Source organism: Dryobates pubescens, chromosome 2, assembly GCF_014839835.1.
Source record: "Dryobates pubescens isolate bDryPub1 chromosome 2, bDryPub1.pri, whole genome shotgun sequence".
NCBI classification, from domain to species: Eukaryota; Metazoa; Chordata; class Aves; order Piciformes; family Picidae; genus Dryobates; species Dryobates pubescens.
The window spans coordinates 33824548-33846681 of NC_071613.1; the positions used below are offsets into that span (position 1 = coordinate 33824548).

The 22134-nt window shown below is 39.2% G+C and overlaps 1 protein-coding gene and 1 long non-coding RNA gene across 2 annotated transcripts in view; one reads left to right on the top strand and one right to left on the bottom strand.

Moving 5' to 3' along the window:
- Positions 1-962: 962 nt before the first annotated feature.
- Positions 963-22134, top strand: part of LOC128898704 (uncharacterized) — a 43264-nt gene continuing 22092 nt past the window's right edge. The window contains exons 1-2 of the long non-coding RNA XR_008462950.1: positions 963-1148; positions 6539-6596. This is a non-coding gene — a long non-coding RNA (uncharacterized LOC128898704). The remainder of the gene's footprint in view (positions 1149-6538; positions 6597-22134) is intronic.
- Positions 12930-22038, bottom strand: LOC104304728 (plasma membrane ascorbate-dependent reductase CYBRD1). The gene is made up of 4 exons (XM_009905501.2): positions 21808-22038; positions 16540-16748; positions 14897-15051; positions 12930-14700 (listed from the first exon to the last, which is right to left on the bottom strand). The coding sequence occupies exons 1-4, from the start codon at positions 21992-21994 to the stop codon at positions 14400-14402; spliced, it is 852 nt and encodes a 283-aa protein (XP_009903803.1). The 5' UTR covers positions 21995-22038; the 3' UTR covers positions 12930-14399.

A 22134-nucleotide genomic window follows, 5' to 3' on the forward strand; every position in this document is an offset into this window, starting at 1 on the left:
AAGCGATGGAGGGATGGGGCACTTCCAGGGCCCTGACACCAAACCTCTCCTTCAGGGCTCTAGTTATACAGGCCATCGAGGCCCAGCGTGCAACGCCCAGCTGGGCAATTCTCGGCCTCAGCTCCCCACAATATGGGTGTAGCGCTGCAACGCGTTTCATGATGGGAGTTGTAGTCTTCGGGAGAGCACGCGGGTAGCGACCGGCTGCCGCAGTCCGGGCAGCGAGCGCCACCGCGTGCTGGCGAGCGAGGCCAGAGGGTGCGCGCGCATGCGCGCTGTGCGGTGGTGAGCTGGGAGCGGCGCGCGGCGGGATCGCCCAGAGCCGTGTGGGTGTCTCGTTACGCCGCGCAGAGCCAGGGCGGCTCCGAGAGCAGGCCCGGAGGGGAGTGCGCGGGCCTTCGCCTTCTCCATGGCTTTGGCTTCTCGGGGACTGGGAATCCGTGCCAGGCACCACCGTGCCAGCAGTAAAGCGAGTCATTTCGATGCCGGACACTGATTGAACTGTGTGATTTTAATCATAAGCGAGAGAGGCTGATAGCCATAATCACTTAAGTGACCGGACCATAAGATGTAGAAAAGCCTGATTTGCTGTGAGTGTCAGGCGAGAGACAAAATCATCCATGCTAAACCAGCTTTTCGGGGATGTCAGCAAGCAGACGGCATAACACGTCAGGAAACTGCTTCACCAGCAGTGTGTGCTGAACGGGATGACGCTGTGCCAAACCCAAACCGCGTCACTGAGTGTCACCGAAGTCACACAGGTCATTTTGATACCTGTACCATTCGGCAGTAAATATCTTTGCTGATCCTCTGTCTTCCTAAATCAATAAATATCTTGCCATTTGTATCCTGTGAAAACGTTTCAAGTTTTCTAGTTTTCTACTTTTTTCCCTAACTGCTGAGCTAGGGCTATAGACATCTCATTGAAGTGCTTGATTCCTCAGGCTGCTGATCCTCCCAAACTGTGCTTACTAAATCAGAATTAATATGGACAACTCACATAGGTCAAGTGGAGCGTGTGTTCACAACAATCTACAAAATGAAAAATTTAGAGGCAATAACTGACAGCTCGAGAGGGTTAAAATTTCTGCTACTACAAATTGGAAAAAGGTATTTTAAATCACTGGATCTGCAAACATTTATGTCTGGTAAGTATATCTTGGGAACTCCTGCTGACAAGCACTGGAAAAGATTGTCAGCGGTCAGGCTCTGTCAGAATGCATTTCTGTTCCGCCTCATAAACTGAACAGGTTGGTTGGTAGTTTGCTAGGTTAGCTTCCAGGAGAACTTCATTTGCTGTAAGAATCAGTGCTGATTATTTACTCTGCTGTAGTCTTCCATGTGAGTCAGGGTTCATACTATACCTTAAAAAAATTAGAAAAACTATCTGTTGTCTAGATAGCTTCTGATCATTGAATAACCCCCATAAGAGTACGGGTGTTACCATTCAGAAAAACTATAAGTGAAACTGTCAGAGAAAATTGCATGATGTGCTGGAGAAAGGGTTGCATTTTTCTTCAGAGATGGAAATACGAAGACGATAGTAATGCACTTCCACAAACAGCTGTTGCCTCTGAATTTATTTATTTGCCAGAATCTTCTAACATCCCTTACAATAATGTGTGCATCTGAGAACAGAAATTTGATTGATTTCTGTATTTTATCTACATTTATTTTTTGGCCACAAAATACTAATTTTGTATTTGAAGCTTTCCAGTAATATTTTTCAAGTTTACATTTAAAATTACGAATGCAGGAGCCAGAAATTTCATGTTTGTAATGAATTTAACCAGTTGAGTTTTAAAAATAATTCATATTCATCACAGAAGTATACTTCTTGGTCCTGAACCTACCTACATCTGCTGAAGGTTATGATATTATTATTTTTTTTTACAGTAGTCTATCATTTTAGAACACAACAACTATAATAGCTAATTTTTGTAGTACTGACGTCCTTCTTTTCCGTAGTAAATGATAGTTATAGTTTCCAAATAGTTCTTTTTGGGTCAGTTTAGCAATGACACAAACCCTGGCAGAATGCTGACTATAAAGATATATTTGTGATTTATTTTTTTTTAGCAGGCAAAGTAATATATGAAAGGCTCATCAGGTATATGGTGGGATGACAGGTTTGAGAAAGCGTATTGGTTGTAGATGCTTACAAGCAGGTATTACAACCTCAGCTTCCTAGTGACAGTATCTTTTGGTATAGTGAACCCCAGTTTTATAGTAGTCTCTAAGAATGTGAAGTTATACTGTGAAGTGGTCCCTTTCTGTGTCTAGGACTGGGAAAACAGCATGTAGATTTGATGTGACCATCCTGTATATTTGATCTAGGATGGACATGGTTTGGTTTCAATGTGAACATCAGCTTTAACACTGATTGTGCCCATGAAACACAATTAGTGTTATTAGAGAAGTTATTCTGAGGCACGTAAAGGAATGATAAAGATAAAATTATGTTTCTGTTGAAGATGAGAAGGAATCCAGACTAAATGCCGAAAGACAGAGCCTCTAATTTTGGATCACATTAGACTTTTGTCATGCCTGAATTGGAAGAAGGATAGATAACAAAGGCAAATAGGCACTCACCTATGCTGCTGTAGAATGGTGATTTGCTCTGGAGCATGAGCCCATGATCTATACTGGAGAGTGGTTCCCTCCTCAAGTAACTGCCATTCTTGCACTGTCCTCTCTAGCAGTGTGAGAAACTGGAAAAAGGCATCTGGCTTACCTTTCTCTTTTAATGCTCCATTTTAGTTTTCTTTGTCTTTCATATTTCAGGAAAATTACAAGTCCATCTTACAGACTTACTGGAATTGAAATAATGAGGAAAATCTCATCCCACAATATAAAGCTATAACTTTTCCTAGTAGCATTTAGTAGTCTGCACTTTTCCCTTAAAAAAGGTCCTGCATTGCTGATACAGGTTTCTCTATCTCCTTCTCCCGCTTTTCTTATTTCTGCTAGACAGATGTTTTGTTGTTGTTGTTGTGTCAAAATAAGCTGATGGAGAATGATGGGTCCTTTCTGTGATGAGAACACCTTTGCAATCTGGTCACCTTTGGCACAAAACACATACAGTAGTGAATGATCCAGCATTTAAGAGTGATTCACTACTAAACATTATAGAAAATAGGTTTACCAATTGAAAATTTTCAAGGCTCCTTACTCATTGTGATCTTTGTTCAGTAGTCTCATTTTTTTTCTATTATGTGGTTAAGAAGGGAGAAGATAATGAGAACTCCTTAAAGGGTCTTGTAACACACCAAAACCTGCACTAAGTATAATGGTTTTAAGAGAGTATGAAAACTGCCAAGTGATCATCCAAAAGAAACTATTTTCAGGTGTATTGTATGCCAGGTTATATTCTAACCTCAGTTTATGCACCTGTCTGGAATTATCCTTTATGGAAGTTTTGTGTATTCGTCAAAGGAAGATTTGGGGTTGTTTTATTTTTTTTAGTGTGCTTATGACTGTTTTTAAAGTCTGTGGAAGTATGTGATATCAAAGTGATGCTCTCACTAGTCAGGAAAATTACTTTTCATTTCACAATAGTTATAAAATATGAAGTATTTTCTTGCTATGCATTAGCCTAAATGTGGCTGCAATTCAGGAGTGAGGAAAAAACCCAACATTATAGATACTAGCTGAATTCATTGTATATGTACACAGACAGTTACTGACCAGCTGTTGTAATATTTACAGATCAGTATAAAGTAAAAAATACAGTTCTAATCTTATGATTTGTATGTTTACTGAGACATCAGTAATTTTGTAGAACTCCTCTAAGAGAAGCTTGTGATTAATCCATAGATGCTCTGGAATTGCGGGGGCAAGTAACATAAGTCACGTTCTGATACCAAAGGAGGAAAAGCGGAGTAGCTTTTGCCACTTGTTCTTGGTTTACAATTAATTTTCTTTTAGTTTCAGTTTCTTACTGTGTCAGGTGCACCATATTTAATTTTTGTAACAATATTTTTTAGAGATAAAGCAACTTGATATTTGAAAGGAAGCTTTGGAATGGAAGGCACCATATATAATTTTGGGCGTCATTAAGCCCATATCTGCATGGCATAGATTAACTTCTTTACTAACAAAGAAATTAACAAATGAATCATATGTGCATGATTTCTGATCTTTTCCTCCTCCCACATTTCACAGGCTGACATAGTTACCCTCATGACACAGGTATAAAGTAAAGGTGACAAATATTATCCAGAGTTTGACAGGAGTTAATCCAAAATCAGTCACAAATATATTCAACAGCTAAAAATTCCAACTTCTAGTTCCATGATCAGCTCAGATGTACAGAATCATTTTCTTAAATAATATTTAGAGGTAAACATTATAAATTTGTAAATTTAAAAGATTATCTCTATAGGGTGGAAATTTCTATGGGCCATTTGTTGAACTCTTGAAATGTACTAAAACAGAATTCATATTTATTTCCATTGAGAAGGCAAATTACTTTTCATAGAAAGGGATCAAAAGCATCAAAGTGTATATGGTATGTTAATCATAGGAGGTACGACACTGAGGGTAGAGGAACTGATGGGACACTTACGGTTCAAGGAATTCAGCAGTTTTCATTCATGCTGGAAAAAATGTAAATGATGTTACCCCCTGTCTCCTAGTGCAAAGTTATCAGACAGACATCACTAAGTGATACCTCTGTTATTAAAATGACTGGAATGTTTTTTCCTTTTATTGCTTTTCTTTTGAAAATCTTACAATATCTTACTGCAAATGAAAGAAAAATCCACATATAAGGGTGTAAGAAACAAAGATCTATCTGTAATCTCCGTGATGAATTATTGCCATTGTATCTCAAAGCTAATTGAAATCCAAGATGTTTGTATCAAAGCTGTAATAAGACACTGACAAATACCTTTCTGCCCCACTGGAAATGTAATCTTTCTATTGAACATTTTGTCCTGGTAAATTCCATCTGCAATAGGAATAGGCATTTAGCATTTGAATCAAGGTCACTACTTTGGATCAGATGATATGGTGTGACGCTCCACTTGCCTTTAAATGAAATTGATCCTTTACTACGTTGAACACACAAACAAGACTATAAATTTTTTACACCTAATTATCTTATTGTTTCATCTTGATGAATTTAGAATGCTAACACTACTGCCATTTTGTGATCTTTGCATGCATCATTGTGACAGTTCTTTTAAAAGCCAGTTACTCCCTAGGTATTAACCCTTTTAAAATATTCAGTTGCATTTTTTATTAAAAAACTCACAACAGAGTAAGATCACAGTATTGTATTTATTGGTAATGTAATTGATCATTTCATAGAAATGAGCGCTTGATAACATTTTCCTCAATTACGCATCAGTAAAGCAATAGTTCTATGTATAATTACTTAAACCCGTTTGAGTAAACGTATTTACTTCAAAATACCTACAAACTGAACTATGCATTCCACATTCTGCTTGTTTTTCTCATGAGTAACCCAGTTGACTTCATAGAATACATAGAATAAACCAGGTTGGAAGAGACCTTCACAATCATCATGTCCAACCCATCAACCAATCGAACACCACCTAATCAACTAAACCATGGCACCAAGCACCCCATCAAGTCTCCTCCTGAAAACACTAGCAGCTGCAGTGTGTTCACTCATCTTCAGGGTTAAAACTTTTATTACCTTACTTTGCAAAACTGGCTTCTTTTTTTTTTATAATATAAGGTGAATTATACTGAGTATATGTAAAAAATTGGTGATTTTTTCCCTCTTTTGTTTTGACGTGAATACTGCTCTTAGCGTTTTCACTTCACATCAAGTGTGTAGATTATTTGCAAAAAAATGGGAAGAGATTTCTAGATATGGAAAGGATAATGTGAAAGTCATAAATAGCAGCTAGTCTCTGCAGGTATGAACCTGTTCTTATTTAAATCGATGGAAATTTCACTGACAGCTGCAGAGAATGCAGGATCAAGTCCTCAACATTTCTGAAAATCAATAAGATGCATTCTTAGTAGGCTTTCATGCCTTTGAAAATCTGTCTTTAAATTAACTGTTGGAAACAAATCAATGAGATATTGGAGTTTATTAAAATAAATTCTGTGATACTGTGTAAAATGAAAGGAAAAGCTTTAATTTAATGGCTTTTTATTTATCCAAAAATATTAAGCTATAATTTCTGGAAGCGTCAACTGGCCTTGTTTTATTTACTGAAACATATAGGACTCAACAGAATGCTGATGTGACTCTGTATTTGAATTGTTTCTGCACTGTGATGAATAGTGTTGGTACTAGCAAGCTGAGAGATGAGAAATTGCTATGTCAGGCATTGGGCTGAAATACATTTTAAATAGACTTTTGATATGCTACTGTGACAGTTGAAAATTCCGATTTGGTGTCTGCTAAGAAAATGTTGGAAATGCTTTTAGAAATTTTTTAACCAATGCTGAATTTGTTGGCTCAGTAATAGTGACTGACCCAAAAGATAAGCATTTTTAATGTAAAAACTATGGCTTACTCTGACTTGAACTGATTTGAATATTCCATTGTTCACAGGAGATTCAGTGGTGGCTGAAGAGTATGTGGCACAAGCTGGCAGGTGGTACAGCATAAGGTTTGCATAAAACTTATTTTTCCATTTCTCCCACCTTCATCTGCTTTCAGGCTCAGTAATCTTGTTTCCTTAAACTGCATAATTGCTAAATGTTATGTTGACCATGAGATCATATAACGGTGTGTTATGTATTATGTTACACTGTGCTGTATTTACCTAGAGAACAGCATAGTCTTCTGAGATTTTAGCTAGTTTCATAGCTTCTATAGATTTAAAATTTCAGTGTTAACATCTATTTTATGTAGTTAAGAGACATATGAATTGAGATATTATAGTACAGTGTATTTATAGTTATATAAATTAAAAATTATGGAATGTAGGTAATATATCAATACATGCATATAGCACATATATTAACTCACCTATAATTCATATGATAAATACATTGAGGTTACTATTAATTTTGTTTAATGAATTCAGAAGTGAATTAAGTCAAAAGATGCTCTAAATATTTTATTCATAGAACCAGAGAGAACACAAACTCCAGGAAGAATTTCCAAACAAAACACTTTTGAAATTGGTGTTTGAGAAGTTATTATATATTACTTATTTATATCTAGGAGGTAGAGGGGGGAATTTTAAGAAGTGGGCAAAAACCAAACCAGGCAATTACCTAGAGGTAATTGTTTGGAAAAGTTATTTTAAGCTAATGAAAAGAAAGTAATAGAATAAAAGTGCCATTTTAGCTACATAAGTGTAATAAAGTCAGGTAATGCAGGAGTGCATTCTGGAAAGAGTAAACAAGCATTGCAAAGCCTGATACAGCCAACAAGGAATACAGAATATATCCAAGTGAGTAAACATCAAATGAAAGATTATCCCTATTTGTGAAGAATCCCTTCCAGCAAGAAATTCTACCATGGACTACTACATCTGACATTTGTAGGACTCCCTAGAGAGCTAAAAGGAATATACAGATTCTGTTAGGAGAACACATCTCTGCAGTGTAGTGCACATTCCCCTGATTTCCTTTTTTGGAAGGTCTTCTTTCAGCATACTAATCAGACCTCGGTGTTTTGAGTTTTTGAAAGTACAGCTAAGTTCCCTTTACTATTGCTTTGCATTTGAATGAAAGAAAGAAGTTGTGCTTTTCTAAATGTTCTAAAATGAGAAGAAAAATATTGAAAGGTAAATAAAAGGTTCTAAAATGCTACCAAGTGTGCAAGCTTGCAATAGTAACAGTAGCAACAGGAGAAGAGAAAGGATAAGGAGAAATACTTAATTCTCTATTTAGTTTAAAGTGGAAAAAGGATTGTGATTGTCCAAAGCAAGTAACAGAAAGGCAACCGTATCTGTGTAACTAGGTGTTAGGAGACTAGGGACATGTGGTGAAAGAAGTTTCTGAGGCTGCACCATAGCAGTATTAGATATAAATCAAAACTGATTTTGTATTGAAAGACCTACCAAAATGATGGTGCTAGAATATATTGACAAAAATGTACAATTTGTCACTACATTATTAACATTACATTGTTCAGCAGTTCTTCATATTTTCTATACCATATTAATAAAGATGTATAAAAATATTTTTTCCTCTTCAATTCATTATCCGTGGATAATTTCCTTGCCCTGGAGTGACCTAGCATGGTGTCCTGGCAGTTAAGACATATGCAATACATGTAGGATGTTCTTCTTGTGATGGAGACACCAGAACTGGATGCCGTATTTGAAGTGTGGGGTACTGTAGGTTAACAAAAGACAACAGTCTGACAGATGGCTGTAAATTACTGTATGTTGCACAAGTTTGCTTTATAAACAAAAATCTTAGTCCCTCTTTTAAGGGTGAGCATGTCAACTGAGGTCAAAGTATGCACAAAAAGCTAGAGACAATGAACTGCTGAAATAACTGTAATGACACACAGTTCTTCAGTCACCCTTTTTTTCCCTGCTGGAAGACCCTGCATATAACGCAAATCTTCACCTGGCTAATTTGGTTTTGTTAATTACTCTTATTACAAGACGCACTATAATCAGCTCTGTATAAAACCAGTATATTGCTTTCTTTGTAGCTGGACATTTGCATCAAAGCACAAATAGTTTCTTTGCTTAACTGTGTTCCTAGGCTGAGACCAGTAGCTTTCCTGCCTTGTAGTAGTTGAAGCATACTATAAAATAGAAGCTGAATAAAATAATTGACCAAGAATATAGCTCCAGATAATATTGTCTGTGTGCCCCACTCTGTCTTTCCCTTTTTGTATCTCTCCCTAGGGGGAAAGCGGTTATCTTGCTTATGCTAAATCCAGTTCCTATCCACAGCAATCATGTAAATCTTGGCATCAGTCTCACAGCAGAATAAAAAATCAAATCAGCAGGAAACTTCCACATAAGAGCAACAGGCAGCCCCAGGGGGATTAAAAATAAAACAAAACCCAACCAACCAACAAAAAAAAAACCACCCCCCAAAAAAATCCTCTCAAACTCTTCCATTTGTTTTCTCTCAAAAATAAGACTTTTGTTAGAAACACCGTTTTCTTGTAATTTTTACAATAATGTGCTTTGAAAGAATAACAGCTCGTTGTTCAGCAAACTTGCCAGCTTTCCAAAGCTGCCTATTTCAAAGCTTCTTTCTGAACAAGCAAACTATAAAGAGAATAAAGTTTCTGCTTTTCTTAGTGTTTTGCATTGAGGCAGACCTCAAATTGCAAATTAAAAAGAGCCACAAATGATTGGATGTAGCTGATGGAATTAATTTTATATTTTACACACAGACTGACTCTAAAGCCAAAAAAAATATTTTTAGTTGGAAATTCAGTATGTTGCATCAAACCCCCAAGGTATTCTTTACTATTACACTCCTACATATTAGAAAATACTACTAGTACTTTGATTAGGGTATTTTAAATGTTTAGAATTAGTTAAAGGAAGACTATAATAAAAATAACTATCATATAAACATTTTGACAACATGATAAAACAAAAAATGTGATTTGTAATATAATCTGAGTTTGTACATATTAGACTTGTGTACAAAATATCCTTGTATCCAGTTGTAACATTCCAGAGGAGCTTATTTCAGAGTGAATTGGTCCCTTAAGGCATTAGGAGAAACTGTTTCATTTACACTAAGCTGACTTGCTCTCCCCACAATCATTCTCTCATTACCAGGGTTATTAAACAGCAAAAACATCCTCAGAGATAGAAAGAGGTTCAGAGTTAGGAATAAATGTCCTCAGAACTGGAGAAGGGACCTTGGATTAAGAAAGAAATGTTACTTGTTGAGTGGAGCATATGTAACTCAGTGGCTTTGAAAACTTAATGTTAGTAAGTGCAAAATAGTGATATTTGTAGAGAAAATGTCAACAAATGTTTGTGCTCTCATGGGATTGTAATCACACCTCAGCCTAGGAAGGAGACCTGAGCATTGCTGTGATGTAGGTGCCCCATGCCATATGTAGATGTCTCAACAGAGGTTCCTGTATCCGTTTCTGCATTAGTACCTGAGTAACAATTAAACATTGCAAAGAAGCTTGGGGTACTCAAGACTCCCTGATGACTGGGATAGTCCTACAAAGGAAGAAACCATCATAAGTACTGTGTGTAGCTCTTTGCCAGAATATTGGAATTCTTAGAAAAAGCTGGTACAAACACAGTACAGGTACAATCAGAGACTTGAATAACACTTAACTCCACTGTCTCTGAAGTTCACTAAAAACTCTGGAGGCAGGTCTTACTTAAAGATACCTTTTTCAAAGTGAAGGAACACTATTGTGAGAGATTTGAATACGTGTGGGAGTGAGAATGGCTGGCTGCCTCTTTTGTCTGGCGGCTTCCATTTATTTGAGCATGGCATCATAGAATCATAGTTGGAAGGGTTCTGATATGGGTACAGTATCAATGTCTATAAAAATATCTGAGGGATGGGTGTCAAGATGAAGGTGGTGCCCAGTGATAGGACAAGAAACAATGGGTACAAGCTGAAATGCAAGAGGTTCCACCTCAACAGGAGGAGACCTTCTTTATGGTGAGGGTTCTGGAGCACTGGAAAAGGCTGCCTAGAGAGAATCATGGAATCAACAAGGTTGGGGAGGACCTCAGAGATCAAGTCCAACCTATCACTGAACACCTCATGACTAACTAAACCATAGCTTCAAGTGTCATGTCCAGTCCCCTTTTGAACACCTCCCTGGGCCTCCCATTCCAATGGCCAATTACTCTTTCTGTGAAGAACTTTCTCCTCACCTTGAGCCTAAGCTTCCCGCTCTGCAGCTTGAGACTGTGTCCTCTTGTTCTGGTGATGGTTGCCTGGGAGAAGAGACCAACACCCACCTGTCTACAACCTCCCTTCAGGTAGTTGTAGAGAGCAATAAGGTCTCCCCTAAGCCTCCTCTTCTCCAGGCTAAGCAACCCCAGCTCCCTCACAGGGCTTGTGCTCGAGACCTCTCGCCAGCCTCGTTGTCCTTTTCTGGACACGTTCAAGAGTCTCAATATCCTTCCTAAACTGAGGGGCCCAGAACTGGACATAATACTCAAGGTGTGGCTTTACCAGTGCAGAGTACAGGGGCACAATGACTTCCCTGCTCCTGCTGGCCACACAGGCCAGGATGCTATTGGCCTTCTTGGCCACCTGGGCACTCTGATGGCTCATGTTCAGCCTACTGTCAACCAGTACCCCCAGGTCTCTTTCTGCCTGGCTGCTCTCCAGTCACTCCAACCCCAGTCTGTAGCACTGCATGGGGTTGTTGTGACCAAAGTGCAGCACCCAGCACTTGGACTTGCTAATTGCCATCATATTGGACTCTGCTCATCTGTCCAGCCTGTCAAGGTCCCTCTGCAGAGCCCTCCTACCCTCTAACAGATCAACACCTGCTCCCAACCTGGTGTTGTCTGCAAACTTACTAATGGTGGATTCAATCTCCTCCTCATCTAGATCATCAGTAAAGATATTGAGCAGGATTGGGCCCAACACTGATCCCTGGGGGACACCACTAGTGACTGGCTGCCAGCTGGATGTGGCACCATTCACCACCACTTTCTGGGCTCGGCCGTCCAGCCAGTTTGTAACCCTGCACAGAGTGCTGCTGTCCAAGCCACAGGCTGACATCTTGGCCAGGAGTTTGCTATGGGGGACAGCGTCAAAGGCCTTGCTGAAGTCCAGGTAGACTACATCCACAGCCTTCCCCACATCCACCAGGCTGGTCACCTGATTATAGAAGGAGATCAGGTTGGTCAGGCAGGACCTGCCCTTCCTAAATCCATGTTGGCTAGGCCTGATCCCTTGGCCATCCTGCAGGTGCACTGTGATTGCACTCAAGATGACCTGTTCCATAATCTTGCCTGGCACTGAAGTCAGGCTGACAGAACTGTAGTTTCCAGGTTCCTCCATCCAGCCCTTCTTGTGGATGGGCTTCACATTGGCCAGTTTCCAGTCATCTGGGACCTTGCCAGTGAGCCAGGACTGGTGATGAATGATTGAGAGCAGCTTGGCCAACTCATCTGCCACTCTAGGATGGATCCCATCTGGTCCCATGGACTTGTGAGTGTCCAAGTGGCTCAGCAAGTCCCTAACTACTTCATCATGGATTTCAGGGGTACTGCACTTCTCCCTGACCCCATTTACCATTTCAGGATGCCAGTTACCCTGAAGTCCTCCTTCCTTACTGTTGAAAATGGAAGCAAAGAAGGTATTTAGTAGCTCAGCCTTTTCTTCATCTTTAGGTACAATGTTCCCCTCCAGGTCCAATAAAGAGTGGAGGTTCTTCTTGCCCCTCTTTTTAGCATTAATATATTTATAAAAATGCTTTATATTGTCCTTCACAGAAGTGGCCAGCTTAAGTTCTAACTGGGCTTTTGCCTCTCTCATTTTTCTCCTACATGATCTAACAACATCCTTAAACATATCACAAGTTGCCTCCCCCCCCTTTCCAAAGTCAATACAGCCTCATTTTTCCCTTAATTCCTTCAGGAGCTGTTTGCTCATCCAGGCCGGTCGCCTTCCCCGGCAGCTCATCTTTCGTCACGTGGGCACAGCCTGTTCCTGTGCCTTCAAGAGCTCCTGTTTGAAGTAGGTCCAACCATCCTGGACCCCTTTGTTCTTAAGGGCTGCTACGCAGGGTATTCTCCAAATTAGTTGCTTAAATAAGCTGAAGTCTGCTCTCCAGAAGTCCCAAGTAATGCTAGGTGGGTCCCAGTCACCCCCAACCAACTATAAGTGAAAATATAGAACTATGAGATGTAGTCCTTGAATACCAAATGGTACAGCAACAAAGTTTTTCACATAATTTCCTGTACTAGCTTTCTGTACTGCATTCACCAAATTACTAAATGTTATTACAAATCAAATAAATGAGGTGCTTCTTGCCAGAGAAGACCCAAAATAACTCATGGCCAAAACACAACACTGAACTACAATATCACATATTTGCTGAAGTTTAATGTGTTTAAACATTTTTAAAAGCTGAAGTAGGTGAAAATTTATGTAGTCTTTAAAAAAATTGGAAATAATATGCCATCTGAAATGGCCTATGAACAGTGGTATATTTGGACTTGTAGTGAGCTCTGCAGGTTTTACAAGATACTATATAGAGAGGCTTCTCATTTTGGAAAGTGCAATCAAAATAATCTGATAGAATTCTTCCTCTGTAATAGTAAAAAATAAATATTGCTTTTATCTGTGAAAATTATGAATGAGCATAATGCATTAATATTCTGATTACTAGAAAGAGCTATAAAAGTAAAGTGCCAGTAGAGACTCAAACTGCGTTATTTGAAACTTTCATTTAAAAAGGCAGAGTTTATATAGTTTGCTTATAGACTGAAGTGTATCTTCATGCCTATGCCAATAATGATTTTGACACCGGTGTGGAGATACCAAAACTGGCCTTCAGCTAATGGGTAGCATTTTAATCAAATCAGCAAAGATCAGCTGTTTCTTGGAGGAAGCATTTCTCACTCCAAGCTCCTTTCTTCCGTGACACTGCTAGCAGTCTTCTCTGATTCCTAACCTCCTAATTCCTAGTCTATTGCCATAAGTCAGTATAACTGAGCAATCACTAAAATGTTGTCTTCTGGGATAAAAGACAGACACGGTTTAAGTTTTCTAACTGCATATCTGTAGCTTTCCAAATAAGGCAAATTCTGTATGTGGATGTCTTAAAATTTCCTTGGATTCCAGTAATGATTGCACATAATCTATAGCCAAATGTTGTCTGTATACAGTAGATTTGGTAGGGGTGGTTAAAAAGTCAGGAGATACATTCAGATTTTTCAAATTAGAAATAAAACCCAGAAGTTTTTAAAGGAGAGGTAACATTTAATGAAAATTTCAGCCAAAGTTTCTTTCACTGAATTCAAAACTTTAGACTAGCAATTTTTATGTTGCAACTCTACAAAGTGCTGAATTACCTCAAATCCCACATATCTTAGCAGCTAGTGAGGGTGTTAATCAACTTCAGTAATCAGGATTTTAAAAAAGTGAACATTACCAGAAAAATTATGTGGGACCATATGCTGTCTGGTATACATTAATTACTCTGATTAGCCTGCAAAACCACTCAGAGCAAAATTTATTCTCAGTCTTAACTTTTCATGACTATAGGAGATATATATGTAAATATTAAATTAATGTGTGATTTTTCTGTGATGTGATTTCATTCATGCTCTCATTTTTTAAATGAGGACTGAACATGGATCAATAGAACATGTTCAGGACATACTGGAATTTAAATTCCCATGCAAAAACCATTAGTATCTTTGAGCAAGCTATACTGAAAATAAAGCCCTAACCTATTTATGTATCAATGTAACTAAACTGGAAGGAACAAGGGGAGTTTGGCACTATAACAGTACTGTACTCTGTGCATTTTTTTACATAGTTGATCTTTGGCCTGCTTCATCAAGTTTGAAGTTTTGTTTTCTGGCTGCTTCACTATTCATCTTAAGCTCAGATTTATTTGCATTACTACCATCTGTCGCTGTGGATTCTGCTTCTGTGCCTTCAGGAGTCCCTCCAATGGGCTGTAGAACTTTAAGATTCTCTTCTGGGGGACGCTTCCAATGGGGCCTGCTTGCCATCCATAAAATAAGTGCACCAAAGATGACAAGCAAAAGACCAAGACAGTTGACAAAAGTTGCCTCTGGTGGGGATGCAGAATATGAAGGATTTTGCCTTTCAAAGAGAAAAATAAAAAAAAGTCAGTTGTTTTAAAGACAGTCATGGTCTAGAAACAGCAGTCTCCTGCTAGGTAGGAGGTCTTTTTAAAACAAAATAATGTCCCCGTATAGATGGTTATTATTCTGTGCAAATGGAGATACAGTTTGCAATGAATAACCTTAATAAACAAGTGGAAAAAAGAAATACTTACAATGAAAATATAAGCTTTTCTGTGATTCCCATGAGAGCTGTTGTAATCACTGTTGCAAAGATGGTAAGACCAGAAAACACATGTATTGGCATGAGAGCTGCTCTGAGGGAAATCGGCGCGAAAGGGAGCAGGAAGACAGCGAAACCCAAGAAAAGCTAAACACAAAAGAGATTCATAGTTAATGCTATGTGGGAAACAGTTCTCAATAAAAATCATCACAAAAATCCATTTAGAGATGTTTTCAGATACCAATTTGAAAAGCACTGGCAATTTTATTTCTGAATGTGTTTCCCTTTGAAACCAAAACAATAATACAGGATTAGCATCTGGGAAGCAGACATTAAATATTTTATAAACAATCACACCTAACATCATTGTCTAAACTTACTAGTAATGCTAAAACTGCAAATAAACTAATTACTGGAAACACAAGTTTTCAGTGTCACTAATACAGTGATATACTGAAGTTGTGTATATCTACATTTTTATGGTCTCTGCAAGTCTTATTTCTCTGCTTCTGTTACAGAATTATGTATAAATAAAGATAAGAAGTCAGTCTAACCTTCTGACTTGAATGGACTAAATAATGTTACCTTATCAGAGTTTTAATTGAATTAAGGTACATGTCTTTAGAAGGGAAATGGTCAGTGTATCTTATTCACAATTCTTTATCTTAACTGTTAGAAAAAATTGTGATGGCAAGTATAGTGGCAGCACAGATTTCTGTGCAATTATTAAGACAAGGTAAATCTTACTTATTGGATGTTATTCAACTGTAAAGAATATACTTGACAACACCACAATATACTTTCTTTTTCCTCAGTGCTAGAACGACTATTTTAGTACTCTTTCCTGTATGCTCCCAGCCCAAGAAGTGAAGGATAAAAGTCCAGAAACCAAATCCCTCAGCTGTTTTTTGTTTGGTTGGTTTTTTTCCCCCATATGCTTGATACTCAGATAATTCATTCTTATTTTTTTTCTTTTCAGTGTTTTGGCAAAAAAAAAATTAACAATTACAATGTGAAGAAATAAATTTACCCTGAACATCAGGGCATGCCTTCTCTCCTATGCCAAATGCAAAATGTACTAAGTTGGCTCATTTTAGATTATGATAACTCTGTCTGCCAATAGGAGCAGTTAAAAGCATGCACACCAACATTTATCAAAGTTTTGCTAATTCAGAAAAACTGGTTAGCCAGTGGTAGCTTAGTCAGATGTCAGAGCCTTTAGATCTGCGCTACACCCCACAGCACTTGTTCTGCTGATACAGAAGTGCCTACTTAAAATTATGCTAGCTGGAAAAAAAATAAAATACTTAGAGACTTCCTTAACAAATGCTCTGACTGCTGCCAACAAACCAAATCACTTGTTTTAACTTCAGCAGCTTAGAGGACTTAGAAACACACTACTGTATATCTATGCAAATATATCCCAGCAAATAAACCAAACGTGCTTGAAAATACACTTTTCTTTGAATTCAAGGATTCAGTATTTGCACATTTACATCCTAATTTGCCAAATCACAGAATGTAAAATGGGTGTCCCAGTAGTTAAGAGTGTATTAGTGAGAGCCTATTGTGCCTGAACCACTCAAGACATTCTTCAAATTTATACACTATTTAGAAATACACTTAGATTCTGACCTGGAGAGCATAAAATATAACAGCAGCCAAGCCAATCCAGCTGTGCAGACTGTACATGTTAGGAGTACCGCCGGCATTGTGGAAATCAAATGCAGCTACCACAGCAACAATTGCAAGAATCATAGCTATGGTATTTAATCCAGCATGTATGGACTTCATTAGGAGTTTGCTGCACTTCCATGTCCAGGGCAACCTGTACACAATAATAGCTGAAGAAAGAACAGAAACAAGAGGTTATGCAGGTTATGCCTTGTAGGATAACTTCTCTCAGATTTTAATGATCATGCACTATTCACATAGTGTCATTGTTAATTACATGAAAATACCAAAATCCTCTCCAAAAGTTTATTAAAAGGCTCTTTCTCCTGCACATAGTATAGGATATTCCAAATATACAACTGAGACTTAAACATAGCTTTTAGGGACCAAAAAAAAAGAAAAAAAAAAAGAAAAAAAAAAGGTACTACCTGATAAATGCAAAGATTGAGAATTTACTTAAGTGATTCTCATTACTTCAGTCATTTTCATTACTTCTCCATAAGCCTAGCTTTTTATGCAAAAAATCAAAAAAGGTTATGGAAAATAAATAGATATTAATTCTGTACATTTTAACAAATAATACTAAATCACAAATTAATTTCAAAGTTCTGTTTACATGTTTCTATTTACTTGGATGCATGCCAGGAAACAGGACTGCACTAAATAATTCACAAAGAAAAGCCTGTTCACAAGTGAAATTCCCAGACTATGATCAAATTTTAAATCAATGTATGCTTACACATAGTGTTTGAAAATATAATAATGGAATGAAAAGTGTCCCCTGGAATTTAAAAATATATAGCACTTAGATTCTTCTCAGCTTTCTACTTTTAAAAAGTGACAATAGTGAATCCTACAAAGTGAGGACGACAGAAGCTTTTTTTTTAATTCAGTTTGACAGTAATTAATCTATGACATAGGTAGGATTCAGCACACCAAGTTTAAGATCACCTCCAACAGTTCCTCAAAAATGATATGATAGTCATGTCTTGTTAATATTGAAATAATTGCCTGTATCAGGCAATTAATAAACTTTATAATATATGTCATCGAGTTGATTTAAGTTCCAAAATTGCTATCAAACTCCCTAGTCACTCATCCATGTAGTTTCAGATCTCTCTCTGGGCCATGAATTTTCTGGGCTGTTTCCCATAAACTGTATGATAGAATAGCTTGGACACGTGTTAACAATACCATGTGTTAGCATGTTATGTGCCACAGCCCAGGACATGACACATGATAGTACAATTCAGTTTAATCCTCCTTCTGTGAGGCCTATATAAGTTATTCATTGCAACATGAGTAGATCTCTTTACCATTATGAAAAGACACAATTCCATTTCTGCATCACCACTTTTTCCCCACTTCTGTGTGCTTCCCTGTATTGGGTTTGGCTGAGATTAACTTAATTCTCCCCAGAGCATCTTTCTAGTAGTGTTTTACAGTGATGTAGCTTGGTGTTGATTACACAGCAGTGTTTTGGCTACTGCTGAGCCAAGAACCACGGCTATGCTTTTCCAGCACCTTCCTTCCCAACAGTAGGCTGAGGGATGGGCAAGATCTTGGGCGGGGACCCATCTGGGCCAGCTGACTCAAAAGGACCAAAGGAGTATTCCATGCCATATGATGTCAGCTCAGATATAAAAGCCAAGCAAAAGAAGGAAGTGTGAGAACATTAATTGATGGCATATGTCTTCTAGATCAACTGCTACATGTATTGAAGCCCTGCTTCCCAGGAAGTGACTGAACATTGTCTGCTAATAGGAAGTAGAGACCAACATCTTGTTTGCACTTGCTTCTGTGCGTGGCCTTTGCTTTTCATCCTGTTAAATTGCTTCTATCTTGACTCACAGGCCTTTTGTTATATTTTCCCTCTGCCCCATCCATCTAAGAAGAGGAGTGATAGAGCAGCTTGGTGAGCATCTGGCCCCTAGCCAGAGCCAAACTCATTCCCCCTGTCTTTGTCACAACTGGTGTTTTTCTGACCAGCAGAAGGAAGCAAGACTATCTATGGAACAAACAGAAGAGAAGAAAAAAAAATCTTTTCTCAGTGGTACAAGCTCTTAAAAACTAACTCAGACATGATGTGTAATTTCATCTCAAAACTGAAACAGGCTGGTTAAAAGCAGATACACAATGGTGTATCTGGTGAGAAGCTAAAGCAGCCCATGAAGAACTTTGTCAAGGTGTACTATTCTACTACTGTTAAGAGACTTGACTGTTGAGGCATCCTTAAACAGTTTCTTAACTTAGATTTCACTCCTGTTTTGAGCTCTGATTTTAAAACACATCACATAGGGCTGAGCTCTCTTGCAATACCTTTATGCATGGGGATACCTCTTCTTTGCCAAATGTACAAAGTATTTCTGATTGGCACATGCTGCACATGCTGTAGGGAGTTGTCATGAGTTGCTCCCGAGATGATAGTATGATTTTGAGTGCACGGGGTGTGTACTGCAAAGTACCTCACAGCTGCCAAGAAAGAAACGTTCCTCTTCACCTCTCGTTTCCTCTCTTTCTCCTTGGATTGCTTACCTTTGGCAGGTTCTGAATGCCCACTAGATTCTTTGGAAACTGCTGTAACACATAATGGACAGGTACCCATCTATGATTTCAAAGGAACTAAAACTAAACTCAAGAGAATTGCCTTTTCACAAGTTGCCTGTGATGAGACCCTTACAGCTCAGCAGTCATTTGCTCTTCAAGTTATTGAAAATTCCACAACCCACTGGATGTTAGCAATGCCGGGAATTAGCTACTTTTCCCTTGAACAGATGTTTTATTATGTTTGAGGCAGCCTCACCTCTGTGCCTGGGAAGTTCATGGAACAGATCCTCGTGGAAGCTATACGGGAACACATGGAGGACAGGGAAGTGATTTGAGACAGCCAGCATAGCTTCACCAAGGGCAAGTCCTGCCTGACCAACCTAGTGGCTTTCTACAGCAGTGTAACTACCTCAGTGGACAATGAAGACCAACAGATGTCTATAAATATCTCTAGGGTGGGCATCAAGTGGAGGGGGCAAATCTGGTTTGGGTGGTGCACAGTAGTAAGACAAGGAACAATGGATATAAACTTGAACATAGACGGTTTCACCTCAACATGAGGAGAAACTTCTTTACAGTGAGGATGGAGCACTGGAACAGGCTGCCCAGAGAGATTGTGGAGTTTCCTTCTCTGGAGATTTTCAAAACCCACATTCCTGTGCAGACTACCTTAGGCGATCCTGCTTTTGACAGGGGTGTTGGACTCAATGATCTCTGGAGGTCCCTTCCAACCTCTAACATCCTGTGATTCTGTGATCTATCTGGACTTCTGTAAAGCCTTTGAAACAGTTCCCCACAATATCCTTCTCTCTGAGATGGAGAGAAAATACATGTAGGAAAAAGCTGCAGAAAACCTCCCCTTACTTTCTTCCAAAAAGTCTATGCCTGTATGAAATACAATAGTGAAGTCAAGAGGTTATTTCTTATTGCTTCTTTATAGCCTGAAATTGCACTTCCCATGATCTATTGAGCAATATTATATAAAACAACTTGAAAATGCTGTTTATTGCTCAATGGTAATTTGTAACTTGAAGCCACAAAGCTGAGAACACACCCCACTACCACTGAAGAAAAAAATTAAATGTGCAGTATATGTTCAAATCCCAGCATTTTCTTCATAGACATAGACAGCCACCCTCTCCTCCTGCATCTTCCAACCTCTCATTGGCTGAGCTCCTGCCAAAGAGCAAGTGAGCACATATGTGTTGTAAACAAGATTTTCCACTGGAATGAATGTCCGGATATGCTGGACAAGTTTTCTGGCTTTTATCAGTGAAGAAAATGTAAATATGTTTATTACAAATTAAATTCTAAGTTTGTCTAGACAAAATTCTAGTTTGTCTTTCATTACAAAGAAAAAACACTTCTGCTTATACTGTAAGTCTCTGGAAGTTCTTCATTACTTAACAACAGTAATATCTTTCCTATCCTCTCCCCCTAAAAGTCAGTGGTAAAACTTTGGGAGAATTTCCACTGTTCTCTGTAGTATTTATTTGGCCTTGTTGGAGACTTTATAAATTGTTCACTTTCATGTTGAAATTAGCAAGAATTTTGTTATTAAAAATTACTGTTGAAAGTTGTTACCTGTATCAGATTTCCTTATTAGCTATAATGCCAGTAGCCTAAACTGAGACTCCCAAATGGCAGGACATTTAAGGTACAGTCCAGTGCCCTTATTTTTACAACATTTAGCACTAGTTTAAATATATTCACAGGGTAGATAAGCCTCTCCATGGTGCTCCACCATTATCCATTTTTTAAACTTTACTGCAAGCATTGTCTTTCTCTTTCCTAATCTCATACTGTTTATCATGTGTCTTATTTATATTTCCTTGGGATTGGGCAATTATGTTAATGCCAAAATCACAGTTCAAACTCCAATATCCAAGGCCCCAAGTAATAACGGCTGCACTTAAGACCTCATAAACGAATTGCGTGGGATGCGGGGGAAAAAGTTACCTTCATGTTGGAAATGTAACAGGAAACATTTGAAAGTCACTCCACGGCTGAATTCTATACACTCGACATGCATTTATGGAGTTAATGCACTCCCTAAAAACAAAACAAAGCCCAAGCATACAGCATTGCCTTTTAATCACCGTGTGCTATTCACGCAACAGAATTAAGAATTGATTTTAAAGGCGTATTTTACTCTTAAGAGTGGGCAGAGGAAAGCTTATGGTGCTACACTTTCTCTGGCACAAACCTTGTTCCTGGATCAGTGGTACTGAACTTTCCTTTCTCCTCTTGGGACATACAAGCAAGCCAAAAGAGGGAGCCAAAATAGAGAAACTTTCCTAGGGCGGCATTTCTGCCGTTTCGATTCTCAGCTTGCACAAATTCAGTCTGACTAGGAAAACACACCTCGCAAGCGCTCATGACTCCAAGTGAGAGGCAATCTCAGGCCAGGGTAAACAAGTGCTTGCAGAAAAAAAACCTTCATCATATATAGCCGTTTCAGCTTCCTACAAGGGACTCTTTGTCCCTTCTCGGCTAGTGCTGGTTTTCCTGGGCCGCTGCGCTCCGGCTGTCACCCGCTCCGGGTCGGCGCCCCCAGCTTCCCGCCGCCCCCAGATTTCCGCTGCCCCGGCCCCACGCAGCCCCGGCTCCCCCGCGCTCAGCTCCAGACGGCCCCGCCTTGGTCCGCTCCTTGTCAATCCCGGGCCCGAACCCCCGACGCACCGATGCCCTGGATGAAGACGAAGCCCGTGATGATGAGGACGGGGTGCCAGTTGAACTCCTGCGAGCTGCCGTCCCAGCTCAGCCCTCCGCGGTACTGGAAGACCCAGACGAGGGCGAAGATTACCGACACGAAGCCGACCAGCAGCGCCGAGACCAGCAGCGCCAAGAATTGCACATAGCCCTCCATCTTCCAAGCCCCGCGCACGGCGGCGAGCTCCTCAAAGGAGGGGCCCGGGCAGGCGGAGCAGTGGGCGGTGCCGCCCCGTCGGGTGCGAGGCAGGAGGAGGGCGGCATTCCGCGCCCCTTTGCCCTGCCGGCCGCGGACCA

Coding starts and splice junctions, on each gene's coding strand:
- LOC104304728 (XM_009905501.2), bottom strand. CDS start 21,994: ATGGAGGGCTATGTGCAATTCTTGGCGCTGCTGGTCTCGGCGCTGCTG. Junction 16,749..21,807: donor CGTCTTCATCCAGGGCATCG/GTGCGTCGGGGG, acceptor TTCTTTCTTCAG/CTATTATTGTGTACAGGTTG. Junction 15,052..16,539: donor TTATATTTTATGCTCTCCAG/GTCAGAATCTAA, acceptor TTTTGTGTTTAG/CTTTTCTTGGGTTTCGCTGT.